General features: G+C 41.8%; 1 protein-coding gene across 5 annotated transcripts in view; it reads left to right on the top strand.

The window, feature by feature from the left end:
• LOC308412228 (uncharacterized protein) overlaps window positions 1-10,811 on the top strand; it is a 32,106-nt gene extending 21,295 nt beyond the window's left edge. The window contains exons 1-8 of one of the 5 annotated variants that reach the window (XM_080906409.1): window positions 319-617; window positions 4,763-4,822; window positions 5,072-5,128; window positions 7,174-7,233; window positions 7,385-7,468; window positions 7,561-7,599; window positions 8,065-8,124; window positions 8,230-10,811. In XM_080906409.1, coding sequence (XP_080762535.1) covers window positions 399-617; window positions 4,763-4,822; window positions 5,072-5,128; window positions 7,174-7,233; window positions 7,385-7,468; window positions 7,561-7,599; window positions 8,065-8,124; window positions 8,230-10,470 — 2,820 coding nt within the window. In that variant the 5' untranslated portion in view covers window positions 319-398 and the 3' untranslated portion in view covers window positions 10,471-10,811. Of the gene's footprint in view, window positions 1-318; window positions 618-4,762; window positions 4,823-5,071; window positions 6,087-7,173; window positions 7,234-7,384; window positions 7,469-7,560; window positions 7,621-8,064; window positions 8,125-8,229 lie in introns of those variants that run through there. The other 4 variants (XM_080906408.1, XM_080906411.1, XM_080906407.1 and 1 more) reach the window with 4 other exon arrangements.
• Window positions 10,812-12,812: the final 2,001 nt, after the last annotated feature.

Here is a 12,812-nt window from a genome sequence, read left to right as displayed (position 1 = left end):
TTTTTTCTTTTTTTTTCTTTTTTTCTTTTTCTTTTTTTTTTTTTTTTTTACATATTTTGATTCCTTAGAGTGAACCTCAAATAGAGACTACATTAAATCACTGACCTGCTCTGGTTAATTTATAGCAGTCAAGAAGGCTGGAATTTAAAAGAGTGCAAGTTTCTTATCTCTGGTTATCATAACCTTTGCAGTTCATACTGTGTTGTTTTAACAAATTATTAGGTTGTCAGAATCCCAAAGAAAGTTGTTTCTTTTTGTCCTGTTTTTTGTTTTGTTTTTTTTAATAATGAGGAAAAAGTCCACACTTCCGGTGCAGAGGGAGCGCTTCCTGGTGGCTGAATCCCTCAACAAATATATTCAAATGTTTTTATTGATGGATATTCCTGTTCATGTGAATCATGCCTCGTAAAAAGGAGCTCTCAGAAGATTTACGAGCCAAAATTGTTGATTTGCACAAAACTGGAAAAGGGTATAAAATAATAGCACGCACTTTAGGTATTCATCTCTCCACAGTCAGGGAGATTGTGCATAAATGGAGACGATTCAATACTGTGGCTACTCTGCCGAGAAGTGGACGCCCTACAAAGACGTCTGCAAAGACAAAGATCATCAACGAGGTAACCTTAATAATCAGTCTGCAAAAAGTAAATCGTGCAGCCATGCGTGCATAAAGGCACCTCTGCGGGGCTGCAGCGAGTCATCGAGTTGATTAAAATAACTGGATCACAAAAATAATACATAAAACATCTTCGACGCATCTTATTTATTTAATTATTTATTATTTTATTCATTTTTTATTTTTTTTGCTTCGTTGCTTCATTTAAATTAATGCACGACTGCGTAGATCTCAACTTATAAAGGCGAGGGTTTCTCCCACGTTTGCAACTAAAATCAGACCTGCAGGAGAAGATGCATCTGGGAGCATACGTGTGAATAAAAAGCTTTACAACATTAATGCAGGCAGTCCCCATGTTTTCAACGAAAAAAGACTGGTAACACACCGGCAGCAGTGAAGATGATGCTGTCATAGTTTTTTATGGGATCTGCACACCCGGCAGAGAGCAGAGAGATGGAGCCATTAGCTCAGGTGGAGCGCTGTTCCTATAAGCGCCGTTAACCTTTACTAGAAAACGAGCTCCAACGTGAAGAAAAGAGAACCTTTCAGAACCTCCCACCCAGCGCTGTTTGTTTTAAACAGTGACAAAATCTACAGCAAATCCACAGAGGTCAAAATAAAAGCATATGTACACTCTTAACTCAGTGTGACATGATGGTTAAATTAGTCCCACTTTCTGCCAGAGTGATTCCTAATGTAGGTTAATATAAATATAAATTATATTACATAAATGAAAATGCTGATATGCTGCGTTAAATGCTCAAACACACACACAAACACGTTAAGACACACCAAATCTGCCTCATCCAGGAGACAACACTGTCAGAGCTCTTTATTAATATAAGTCTTCCAGTAAGACCGAAACTATTTTATTTGATGGCCTTGTTTGGGTTGTATTGATGCTTTATTATATTGTATTGTGATTAATTATTTTGTTAACGTTTCATAAAATGTTTCCTTCATAAACTGTTAGTTAAAGTGAGTTCAACTGTTAAAACATTGTAACTTGTAAAATGGAAACTAAGGAGCAGTTTGTTTTATTTTTTTATTCGTTTGAATATTCACTATTGCCGAGACAAAAGTATTTCTTATCCGATAAGTCATTTAATTGATGGAATAATTGATAAAATCCTCAGTTACTAAGGAATCAATAGGTGCAGCCCCACTTTTAACACTGAAGGAATGTGCTTTATCTAACTCTAACTGACTTATATTTTGGTCGGCCATTATTATCCCGCCGTAGATTTTTTGGTAACAGCAGTTGTCACGGTGGGGAACTCCGGGGGGTTAAAGGAACGGACCCAAAAGCAGAACACGAAAGAAAACTACTTACTGGTTAAACAAAAGGCAAGCCTTTATTACGAAACTAAAACCTAAACTGAAAAAACTAGCATTGGCTATAACAACTCCATCCATCCATCCGTATATCCATCTTCTTCCGCTTTATCCGGGGCCGGGTCGCGGGGGCAGCAGCCTAAGCAGAGAAGCCCAGACCTCGCTCTCTCCAGCCACCTCCTCTAGCTTAACTTCTCACCCTATCTCTAAGGGAGAGGCCAGCCACCCTTTGGAGGAAGCTCATTTCCGCTTCTTGTATCCGCAATCTCGTTCTTTCAGTCACTATCCACAGCTCGTGGCCATAGGTTAGGGTAGGGGCGTAGATCGACCGGTAAATTGAGAGCTTCGCTTTTACACTCAGCTCTCTCTTCACCACAACGGACCAGTGCAGCGTCTGCATCACTGCGGCCGCAGCACCAATCCGTCTGTCGATCTCCGGCTCCCTTCTCCCATCACTCGTGAACAAGACCCCGAGATACTTGAACTCCTCCACTTGGGGCAGGAACTCATCCCCGACCCGGAGTGGGCACTCCACCCTTTTCCGACTGAGAACTGTGGCTTCAGATTTGGAGGTGCTGATCCTCATTCCCGCTGCTTCACACTCGGCTGCGAACTGTTCCAGTGCGAGCTGGAGGCCCTCACCCGATGAAGCCAACAGAACCACATCATCCGCGAAAAGCAGAGATGAGATTCTGAGGCCACCAAAGTGAAAGCCCTCCACCACTTGGCTGCGCCTAGAAATCCTGTCCATAAAAATTATGAACAGAATCGTGACAAAGGGCAGCCCTGGTGGAACGCATCACCCACCGGGAACGAGTCCGACTTATTGCCGGCAATGCGAACCAAGCTCTTGCACCGGTTGTATAGGGATCAAATGGCCCGTAGCAATGGGCCAGACACCCCATACTCCCGCAGCACCTCCCACAGGACACCCCGAGGGACACGGTCAAATGCCTTCTCCAAGTTCACAAAACACATGTAGACTGGTTGGGCAAACTCCCATGCGCCCTCAAGTATCCTTGAGAGGATAAAGAGCTGGTCCAGTGTTCCATGACCAGGACGAAAACCGCATCGTTCCTCCTGTATCTGAGGTTCGATTAGTGGACGAACTCTCCTTTCCAGCACCCTGGCATAGACTTTCCCAGGAAGGCTGAGGAGTGTGATCCCCCTGTAGTTGGAACACACCCTCTGGTCCCCCTTCTTAAAGATGGGGACCACCACCCCGGTCTGCCAGTCCAGGGGTACTGCCCCTGATCTCCACGCAACATTGTAGAGGCGTGTCAGCCAGGACAGCCCTACAATGTCCAGAGCCTTCAGGAACTCGGGGCGGACCTCATCCACACCAGGGGCTCTGCCACCAAGGAGTTGTTTAACTGCCTCAGTGACCTCACCCTCGGAAATTGGCGGGTCATCCCCCTCATCCCCAGACTCTGCTTCCTCCTCGTAAGACGTGTCAATGGGATTAAGGAGGTCCTTGAAGTATTCCTTCCACCGCCCGACAATTTTCTCAGTCGAAGTCAGCAGCGCTCCGCCAGCACTATACACAGTGCAGGTAGAGCACCGCTTTCCCCTACTGAGACGCCTGACGGTTTGCCAGAATCTCTTCGAGGCAGTCCGAAAGTCTTTTTCCATGGCCTCTCCGAACTCCTCCCACACCTGAGTTTTTGCTTCAGCCACTGACCGAGCCGCATTTTGCTTGGCCTGTCGGTACCTGTCAGCTGCCTCCGAAGTCCCACAGGCTAACCAAGCCCGATAGGACTCCTTCTTCAGCCTGGTGGCTCCCTTCACCTCTTGTGTCCACCAATTGGTTCGGGGGTTACCACCACGACAGGCACCAACCACCTTGTGGCCGCAGCTCAAAGCAGCAGCTTCGGCAATGGAGATGCTGAACATGGTCCATTCAGACTCAATGTCCCCAGTCTCCCTCGGAATGCTGTTGAAGCTCTGCCAGAGGTGTGCGTTGAAGATCTCACGGACTGGGGCCTCTGCTAAGCGTTCCCAGCACACCCTCACTACGCTTTTAGGTGCACCGGGTCTGTCCAGCGTCCTCCCCTGCCACCTGATCCAACTCACCACCAGGTGGTGATCAGTTGACAGCTCAGCCCCTCTCTTTACCCGAGTGTCCAGAACATTTGGTCGCAGGTCTGGTGATACGATTACAAAATTGATCATCGACCTGCGGCCTAGAGCGTCCTGGTGCCACGTGCACTTATGGACACTCTTGTGTTTGAACAAGGTGTTCGTTATGGCCAAACTGTGATTTGCACAGAAGTCCAATAACAAAACACCGCTCAGAATCACAGAATCATAAAGACATTGGAAACCTGAAATGACGGGGAGAAGGAAAACAGACAACCTGACAAAACTAAATGAAAACACAGACTAAATACACACAGGAGGTGATCAGGGGAAGTGGAAACACATGGGGAAACAACTGACTGGAATAAACATAATGACACCACAGGGAACGTACAACTATACACATTAAACATGGAAACACCAGATTTTTCTAAATAAAACCGGAAACATGGAGAGACGTAGACATGACAACACCAGCTAGACAATTAGGACATAGAACAAGCAGAGAGACAAACGCACAGGCATAACTGAAAGTAAAACACTGAGGACAAGACAGACCACATAGAGGACAGGAAAAGATTCATGATCACAAATAGTGATGCATGAGGCTTGTCAACCACAACAATGATAATACTCCTGTTAAAAATCACTGGCAGCTGCAAATTGATGTTTCACATCTTTAAATTACCAAATATGTGTAGATTCCTTAATTTATCTTTTTGTGTCTCTCAGGCTGGCCATGGCTCTACTGAGCCAAAAGGTAACAGAAGAGGAGATTCAAACCATAAAAAGGTAAAATATCTTAATACTGATACTATATAATAAGAATTATTAAACCTTAGAAAAAAAATTAAATGTTATTTTACAGTTAATGATCAGAAAGACTGTAACGTCACATTCATGTCGAGATTATATATTTCCGCTCATCTGATACTGAAGTAGCACCCGTATATGTGAGCCTTACAGTAAATGAAATGCTTTTTCTTTCACAATATTAAAATGATCATATGAAGATGTTTATAACAAAGTCCTGTCTTCTAGGCTCATCATGGGTCTGCTGGGCCAGCAGATGATAGAACAGATTCAGACCATCAAACGGTAAATTATCGTTTTGAGAATTTTTAAGGTTTAGAAAAAGAAGAATCCAAAATTACTTAAAATCCAGAGAGGCTATAACATTGGCCGCAAGAATAGAGTAAAAATGTGCAAAAAGGGAGTAAACATAACTGATTTAAATTTTGTGCACAAACCAAACAAGCTTCTTTGTCCAGTGTCACACTTCTAGTGAGAAAATAAAATAAGCAACCAGATTTAAATCAAGTGCATTTTTCATCTTTTTATAGGAGCAGTCATGGAAGTTTTTGAAGAAGCTTATTTATCCTCCCTGGCCACTCTAGATACATGTGAAATACACAGAGTGGTCCATGTATATTTGGACACTGACACAAGTTTGTTTTTTTGTTTTTTTACCCGTTTACTGAAACATATTCCATCTATAGTTATATAATGAACATGGAAATAATGTGTAGACTCTCAGGTTTCATTTGAGGGTATCACATTTAAATTGGATGAAGGGTTTAGGAGTTTCAGCTCCTAATATGTCCCACCTCTTTTTAAAAGAACCAAAAGTAATTTGACAATTGACTCAAAGGCTATTTCATATGCAGGTGTGGGCAATTTCATTATGTCATTAATGTCAATTAAGCAGATGAAAGACCTGGAGTTTATTTGTGGTGTGATGTTTGCATTTGGAAGATTTTTCTGTGAGCAGACAACATGCGGTCAAAGGAGCTCTCCATGCAGTTGAAACAAGCCATCTGTAAGCTGCAAAAACAGAAACAACCCATTCGAGCAATGGCTAAAACAGTCAGAGTGGCAAAATCTACAGTGTCGTAATCTTAAGAAAGAAAGAAAGCACTGATGAACTCAGCAACGCAAAAAAAAAACCCCTATACGCCTACAGAAGACAACAGTGGTGGATGATCACAGAATCATTTCCGTGGTGACGAGAAACTCCTTCACAACAGCCAACCAAGTGAACAACACTCTCCAGGAGGTAGGCGTATCCATATCAACGTCTACCATAAAGACAAGACTGCATGAAAGTAAATAAAGGCGCCACTCATAAGCCTCAAGAATAGAAAGGCTAGACTGGAATTTGCTAAACAAAAAACAAAAAAAAAACCATCAAAAAAAGGCAGCACAGTTCTGGGAAAATATTTTTTGGGCACATGAAACCAAGATCAACATCTACCAGAATGATGGCAAGAAAAAAGTATGGAGAAGGTGTGGAACAGCTCATGATCCAAAGCACACCACATCATCTGTAAAGCACGGCGGAGTAATTGTGATGGCTTGGGCATGCATGGCTGCCAGTGGCACAGGGACACTAGTGTTTATTGATGATGTGACACAGGACAGAAGCAACCGAATTAATTTGGAGGTGTTCAGAGACATACTGTCTGCTCAAATCCAGCTAGATGCAGTCAAATTGATTGGGCGCTGTTTCATAATACAGATGGAAAACGACCTAAAACATGCAGCCAAAGGGAGTTTTTTTTTTAAGCAAAGAAGTGGAATATCCTTGAATGGCCAAGTCAGTCACCTGATCTTAACCTAACCTTACTAAACTTCAGACAGAAAAGCCAAAAACAAACAGCAACTGAAAGCCACTGCAGTAAAGGCCTGGCAGAGGATTAAAAAGGGAAAAAAATTAACATTATATTTTAGGTTATTTAATTACAATTACTTTCGAACCCTGGAAATGAAGGGATTGTGTTAAAAAGTGCTTTAGTTCCTGACATTTTTTTTTGTAATCATTTTGTTCAACCCATTGAATTAAAGCTGAAAGTCTGCACTTCAACTGCAACTCAGTTGTTTCATTTAAAATTCATTGTGGTAATATACAGAGCCAAAATTAGAAAAAAAAAAGTTATCTCTATCCAAGTATTTATGGACCTAACTGTAGTACAGCTGTTGTCAAAAGGTGGTGAATGAAATTTCTTATTGAGGCCATTAGTTAGTTGGAGTACTTGGAGACAATAGTATCTAATACTGAAGATACAAAACATCCTATGGTGATTATATATAAACGTTGAATGTGATCATATCATGCTTAGAAATCATAATTTTCTTTATCTCAGGCCACTCATGTGTCTGCTGGGCCTACAGATGACAGAAGAGGAGATTCAGAGCATGTAATGGTAAAGTAGGGGTGTCAAACATTACATGGGATTATTATTGGGATTAAATCATGGATCCGGCATATGTAGTTTATTGATATGTTTAGAAGTTTTTATACTTCTAAAATGAAAAAGGTTCCTCATTCTGTTTTTGTGCTACAATCCATGACAGCATATTGCGAGAGATAACACAGTCTACAATGATGGGGACACAGATTGTTACTCATCTGATTCTGACGAAGATGAAGATCCTACGGTATGTGAAGCTGCCTTGAGTGAAAAGTATTTTAAGGATATTAAAATTATGCCATTGAGATGGTCATCATCCATCTTTTTTTTGACTCGTAGGCCAGTCATCTGTCAGCTGGGAAAGCAGAAACCAAAGAGGTAGATCCAGACCATGAAATGGTAGCGTATATGCATACAGGAAGTTTTAACATGGCAGTCTGAGGAGACTGAGTCTGTTTTTTTCTTCTTCTTTTTTCATAGACTGAAGGCTGCCACTTAAATAACATCCATAGATCGTCACGTTTAAATGTCCTATGCCTAGTAGAAAGAGGCAGGATTACAGCTTGCAAAATGTGTTGCTCACAAAAGCTAAATTTATTTAAATTCATTTCAATTTTTTTACATGGTGCCAAATCACAGCCACAGTCACCTACAGGTGCTTTATATTATAGTAAGATACTCTCTACAATAAAATTCCCCACTCATAATTGTGCAGGGGCTATAAGAAGGTTCCTGGCACCTATATCCTCTAGATTTCTGCCAGCCTTCACCTCGTCTACTCTGTTTAAGAAACATCATCTGCCTCAATACACATTTTGTATCTCGTTCTCTTATATGTTATAGCACCAAGAACCGACGAGCTGTGCTTCATGTGATGATGAAACTACAGAAGAAGATCCAACAGTTAGTATTTTTCATTTGTTATTTTTTACATATGGAAATGATGACATTTTGGTTCATTTCTACTACATTTAGCTTTTAAAGCATATTTCTGGCCTGTGTTACTAGGAGCAGTTTTTCTGTGGAGAGAAGAAGATATATGCTGGTTCCTCAGTCACAATGGGAGCCCTCCTCCTGCTCCTCCTGGCGTTCATTGTGAAGCACGGCTTGTCAAAAGCAGCATCCAGAGATCTCCTGCACCTCCTAAACTTGGTGGTACCCGGATGTGTTCCAAAGTCGCTTCGCTTTTTAAAAAAGCATTCGACTGATTACAATGGAAAGACTGAGATTCACTTTTATTGCCCCAGGTGTACAAACTACCTTGGTGTGGATCCCGGTAATGAGTGTAGTGTGTGCCAGCAGAGCTTGAGCAGAAAATATCTGATCTTGAAGGCTTACTACTTCCTTGTAATGCCGCTCGAAATTCAGCTAAGAAACCTCCTTGCACGCGTCCACTCAAAGCTTGGGAAGCATTTCACGAGGGATGATTCCTTTTCTGATGTCCACACTGGAAACGAATACAAGAGTGAAAGACAAGACGGCAGTATTACACTCACCTTCAACTGCGATGGCTCGCCCGTGTTCAGCTCCTCAAAATACTCCATCTGGCCCATCCTGTGTACCATCAATGAACTACCGTATGTGGAACGGTGCAAAAACGTTCTGTTGCACACTTTATGGTTTGGCAAAGGAAAACCACAAGTTCAGAGTTTTTTGACTCCGTTCATTAACGAGCTTCAGAAACTGTCTGCTGCAGGGTTCTGTTGGAAAGATGAGATCGGCTCGGAGCATCACACCACGGTAACAGTTAAAATATGCACATGTGATGCGATAGCAAGAGCAATGGTGCAGAACTTTGAGCCGTTCAACAAAGAATTTGGTTGTGGTTTTTGCTACCACAAAGGTGAGATGGTTATAAAGGGCAGGGGTTTTACCAGAGTTTACCCGATACAGATGGACGGCTGTGATCTGAGACACATGCCTGAAACAGTCCAACTTGCTGAGTTAGTGATGGGAAATAGTTATGACCAGAGTCAAATGGGGGTTAAAGGTCCAAGTCTCCTGTTTCTTTTGCCGTCATTTGACATCATCAAAGGCTTTGTTCCAGATTACATGCACTGTTTTTGTCTGGGCGTTGTCCGTCAGTTCGTCAATCTGTGGTTCGACCCGCTTTATGCCAGCAAGGACTTCCATTTGACAGATGAGCATTTAAACGACCTGGACAGAGCCTTGTGTGAGATCCAGCCACCAAATGAAATCAGCCGAAGTCCCAGGAGCCTCAGTGAGAGGATGCATTGGACAGCTTGTGAGTGGAGAGCATTTGCTCTCCTCTATTCTCCTGTAATACTGAGGAATGTTTTGCCAGCAGTGTACTACAAGCACTGGATGCTTCTTCCTTGTGCCCTTCACGTCCTCCTCTCCCACTTTGCCACTCAGGATGAGCTCAACTGTGCAGAGTTGTGTCTGGTTCAGTTTGTAGCACAGATACCGTCTCTCTATGGACTCGAGCATTGTTCGTACGACTGCCATGTGTTGACGCATCTTACAGAAGGTGTCCGGAACTGGGGGCTTTTGTGGGCCAATTCAGTCTTTGTTTTTCAAGACATGAACAGCAGACTGTTGCAGATGTACTCTGGTACGCAGTCAATTTCATTACAGATTTTCAAGAATTTCTTTTCATATGAGAAAATAATAAGACAAGGAAGTGCTACCCTTCAGGACGCCAGCACAGAAATCAAAGACTTCTTCTGTTCCATGGCAAGTTGTGATCGTTTTACAAAGTCATTAAATTACATTGGAGAAGAGTTAGTGACTCTGGGAAGTGGCTCTCAGAGAGTTTTGACACCAAGAGAAATTGCAGCGTTGCAGAAGAATGAAACACTTTCGTGGTGCCAGCCACATCGTGACAGTGTAACTGAATATAAGCGTTGTGTTTATAAGAACATGCTGGTTACTAGTTTGGAGTGTAGTGGCACATTAAAAAGAAACAATTCAGTAATAGAAACAAGCAGTTGCTTTGCTGTGGTGGAGTCCTTGGTCGTTGTACCGAAACCCTGCAGCTGTGAAGGAAGGCCCGACTGCTCGTGCAGAGAACTGGTCTTTTTCTGCAAGCAGCTGCAGCGACTAACCAGACAGCCAACTATCCAGGACACACAGATCAACACAAACATCGCCAAATTCCTTGTAAAAGTGAGGAACTCAAATGAACTGTGTGCAATAACATGCCAGGACATTGTTTCCAAATGCTTCATGATTGAACACGTGGGTCACTTATATGTCATGAGAATGCCTGTGTTTGAGACACATTAAAGTCAACCCCTGATTAAATCAAGGAAATCAGGTAAAAAAATAAGTAAATATGTTTTCCATGTTCCAACAACTGATTTCCAACTGATGTATCATCATAAACCCACTGTGGGCAGTACTGAAACATGCAACAAGCACAACTTGTGTACTGCATTGATTAGGTTATTATTGCACCAGCGGAATAAAGTGATTTACATTAGTATTTTATCATTACTTTTTTATTTTGTGCAATGCTTTACATCTTCCTGTTAAAGAGTACCAGTTCCATATTTTGTGTGTAAATTAGACACCACCAGTGAAGGTCCTTCAATTTTGCATTTGTTTTGCATATATCAGCTTTGATTAAAAAGTGGAAACTTTTGAAAATGTGCATGCGTTTCAGAACATCTTTGTGCTTCTTTGCTCTCATTTGGCTTTAATACCAGCAGCACCCATGCTTTATGGACCGGTTTGTTTTTTTAATCACCATCATTATCCCAGCATTATCTAACAGTTGACAAAAGAGCTTCCTATGAGGAATACTTCACGTGGCTCCATATTAATTTTGGCTGAGGTCAATAGACTGATTACATCATCTGATACCAATAAAAGTAAAGATAATGTTGGGCACAGGTTTGAGCTTTTGTTTCTAGAACAACTTTTGTGTGACACAATTGAAGATGCTGGAGGATTTCTCAGTGTAACTTTTCAAAGCAAATACGATTGTGGTGTTATTAAAGTGGGAGATTTCTACAGGTTACACTTCATTTAACAACACTATGCCCTGCCCTGTGGGTGCTGCTTGAGTTTAAACCATTTTTCTCCTTCAACAGGTCAAAGCCAAAGCACGGAACCCAACCACACAAAAACTGTTTAAACAAGAACCAGTCAGCTAGAAGTCTTTCACCAGATTTCCACCAGCTATCCAGCCATTGTGAGAACAAAATAAACACAAATTAGAAATGTGCATCACACGAGTAAGTGTTCGGAAAGGTTCCTTGCGCTGGGGTACTGGTACTCTTGGACTGACAACTCTACAGGGGGCGACATGCAGATTCAGGCAACTAAAATCCCAAGATTGCTCCTAGCTTTAATGCTTGACTTGGACTGCAGCTGTTGATTATTTTATATCCATTGATTATTCCATTAACATGGGTATGTGTATTTGTGTATTTCTATGTGTCTAAATGCACTTGTGAATGAGTAAGCGTGTGTCTGCACTCAAAAAAAAGAAATTCAGCAACTTAATTTGTTCTTGTTGAGACGACATGATAAAATCTAGTAAGAGTGGTTAGTTGTATTTAAGGTTATTAAGGTATATTTAATTACCGTTACGTGTTTAATTGCAAACACGTTGCATACTAAGATGAACGGTGGAACAACAAATGGAACCGATGATGAGCAGGAGTTATTGGACTTTCTCATTACCACAGGTTTTGCTCATAACAGTAGCATCGCGTCGACCCCGCCCATCGAACACCTCAGTGGCTTCAGAGTAGGTTTAGCCTCTACAAGGCTCTTTGTGGAGAAAAGTGGGAGCGGCATGAGCATGTTCAAATACTTTTAATTGACGTGCACCCCTAAATACCTTTTTATTGCAAGTCTATTTTTAGTCGCAAACTTCGCTCGACTTAAATGGATTAAACCAAACATCAAAGAAAAGAATTTGCCTAGAGGATGTTGTAATCAGGTTACTCGAGTTCTGCGATGAATCATTGCAGCCCTACTCTTGACCTTGACTGTTTAAGAAACATGCTAAACTTACACCTACCTAAATACACCTGCTTATATCTCTTTCTCTTTTATGTTATAGTACCAAGGAGCAACTAGCTCTGCTTCATCTGATGATAAAACTACAAAAGACAACCTGACAGTGTTTTTCATTTGTTTCCTCTTTTTTAAAATATAGAAACGATGAGGTTTTGCTTTGTTTTGTGGTGGTGTAAACGAATATAAGTGTTGTGTTTATAAGAACATGCTAGTTACTAGTTTGGAGTGCAGTACCACATTAAAAAGAAATAATTCAGTAATAGAGACAAGCAGTTGCTTTGCTGTGGTGGAGTCCTTGGTCGTTGTACCGAAACCCTGCAGCTGTGAAGGAAGGCCCGACTGCTCCTGCAGAGAACTGGTCTTTTTCTGCAAGCAGCTGCAGCGACTAACCAGACAGCCAACTATCCAGGACACACAGATCAACACAAACATCGCCAAATTCCTTGTAAAAGTGAGGAACTCAAAGAATGCCTGTGTTTGAGACACATTAAAAGTCTGTCATTTATGATTTAAGTCAGACCTCTGTGGGCTTGAGTTGGAAAACGTGCTAATCTTTAAACCAGCTCTTCTCATTAAACCTGGTTAAATCCATCCAT

The sequence above is a fragment of the Rhamphochromis sp. 'chilingali' genome (genome assembly GCF_963969265.1).
Source record: "Rhamphochromis sp. 'chilingali' genome assembly, chromosome: 15".
Taxonomy (NCBI): Eukaryota; Metazoa; Chordata; class Actinopteri; order Cichliformes; family Cichlidae; genus Rhamphochromis; species Rhamphochromis sp. 'chilingali'.
This window is presented reverse-complemented; position numbering and strand designations above follow the sequence as displayed.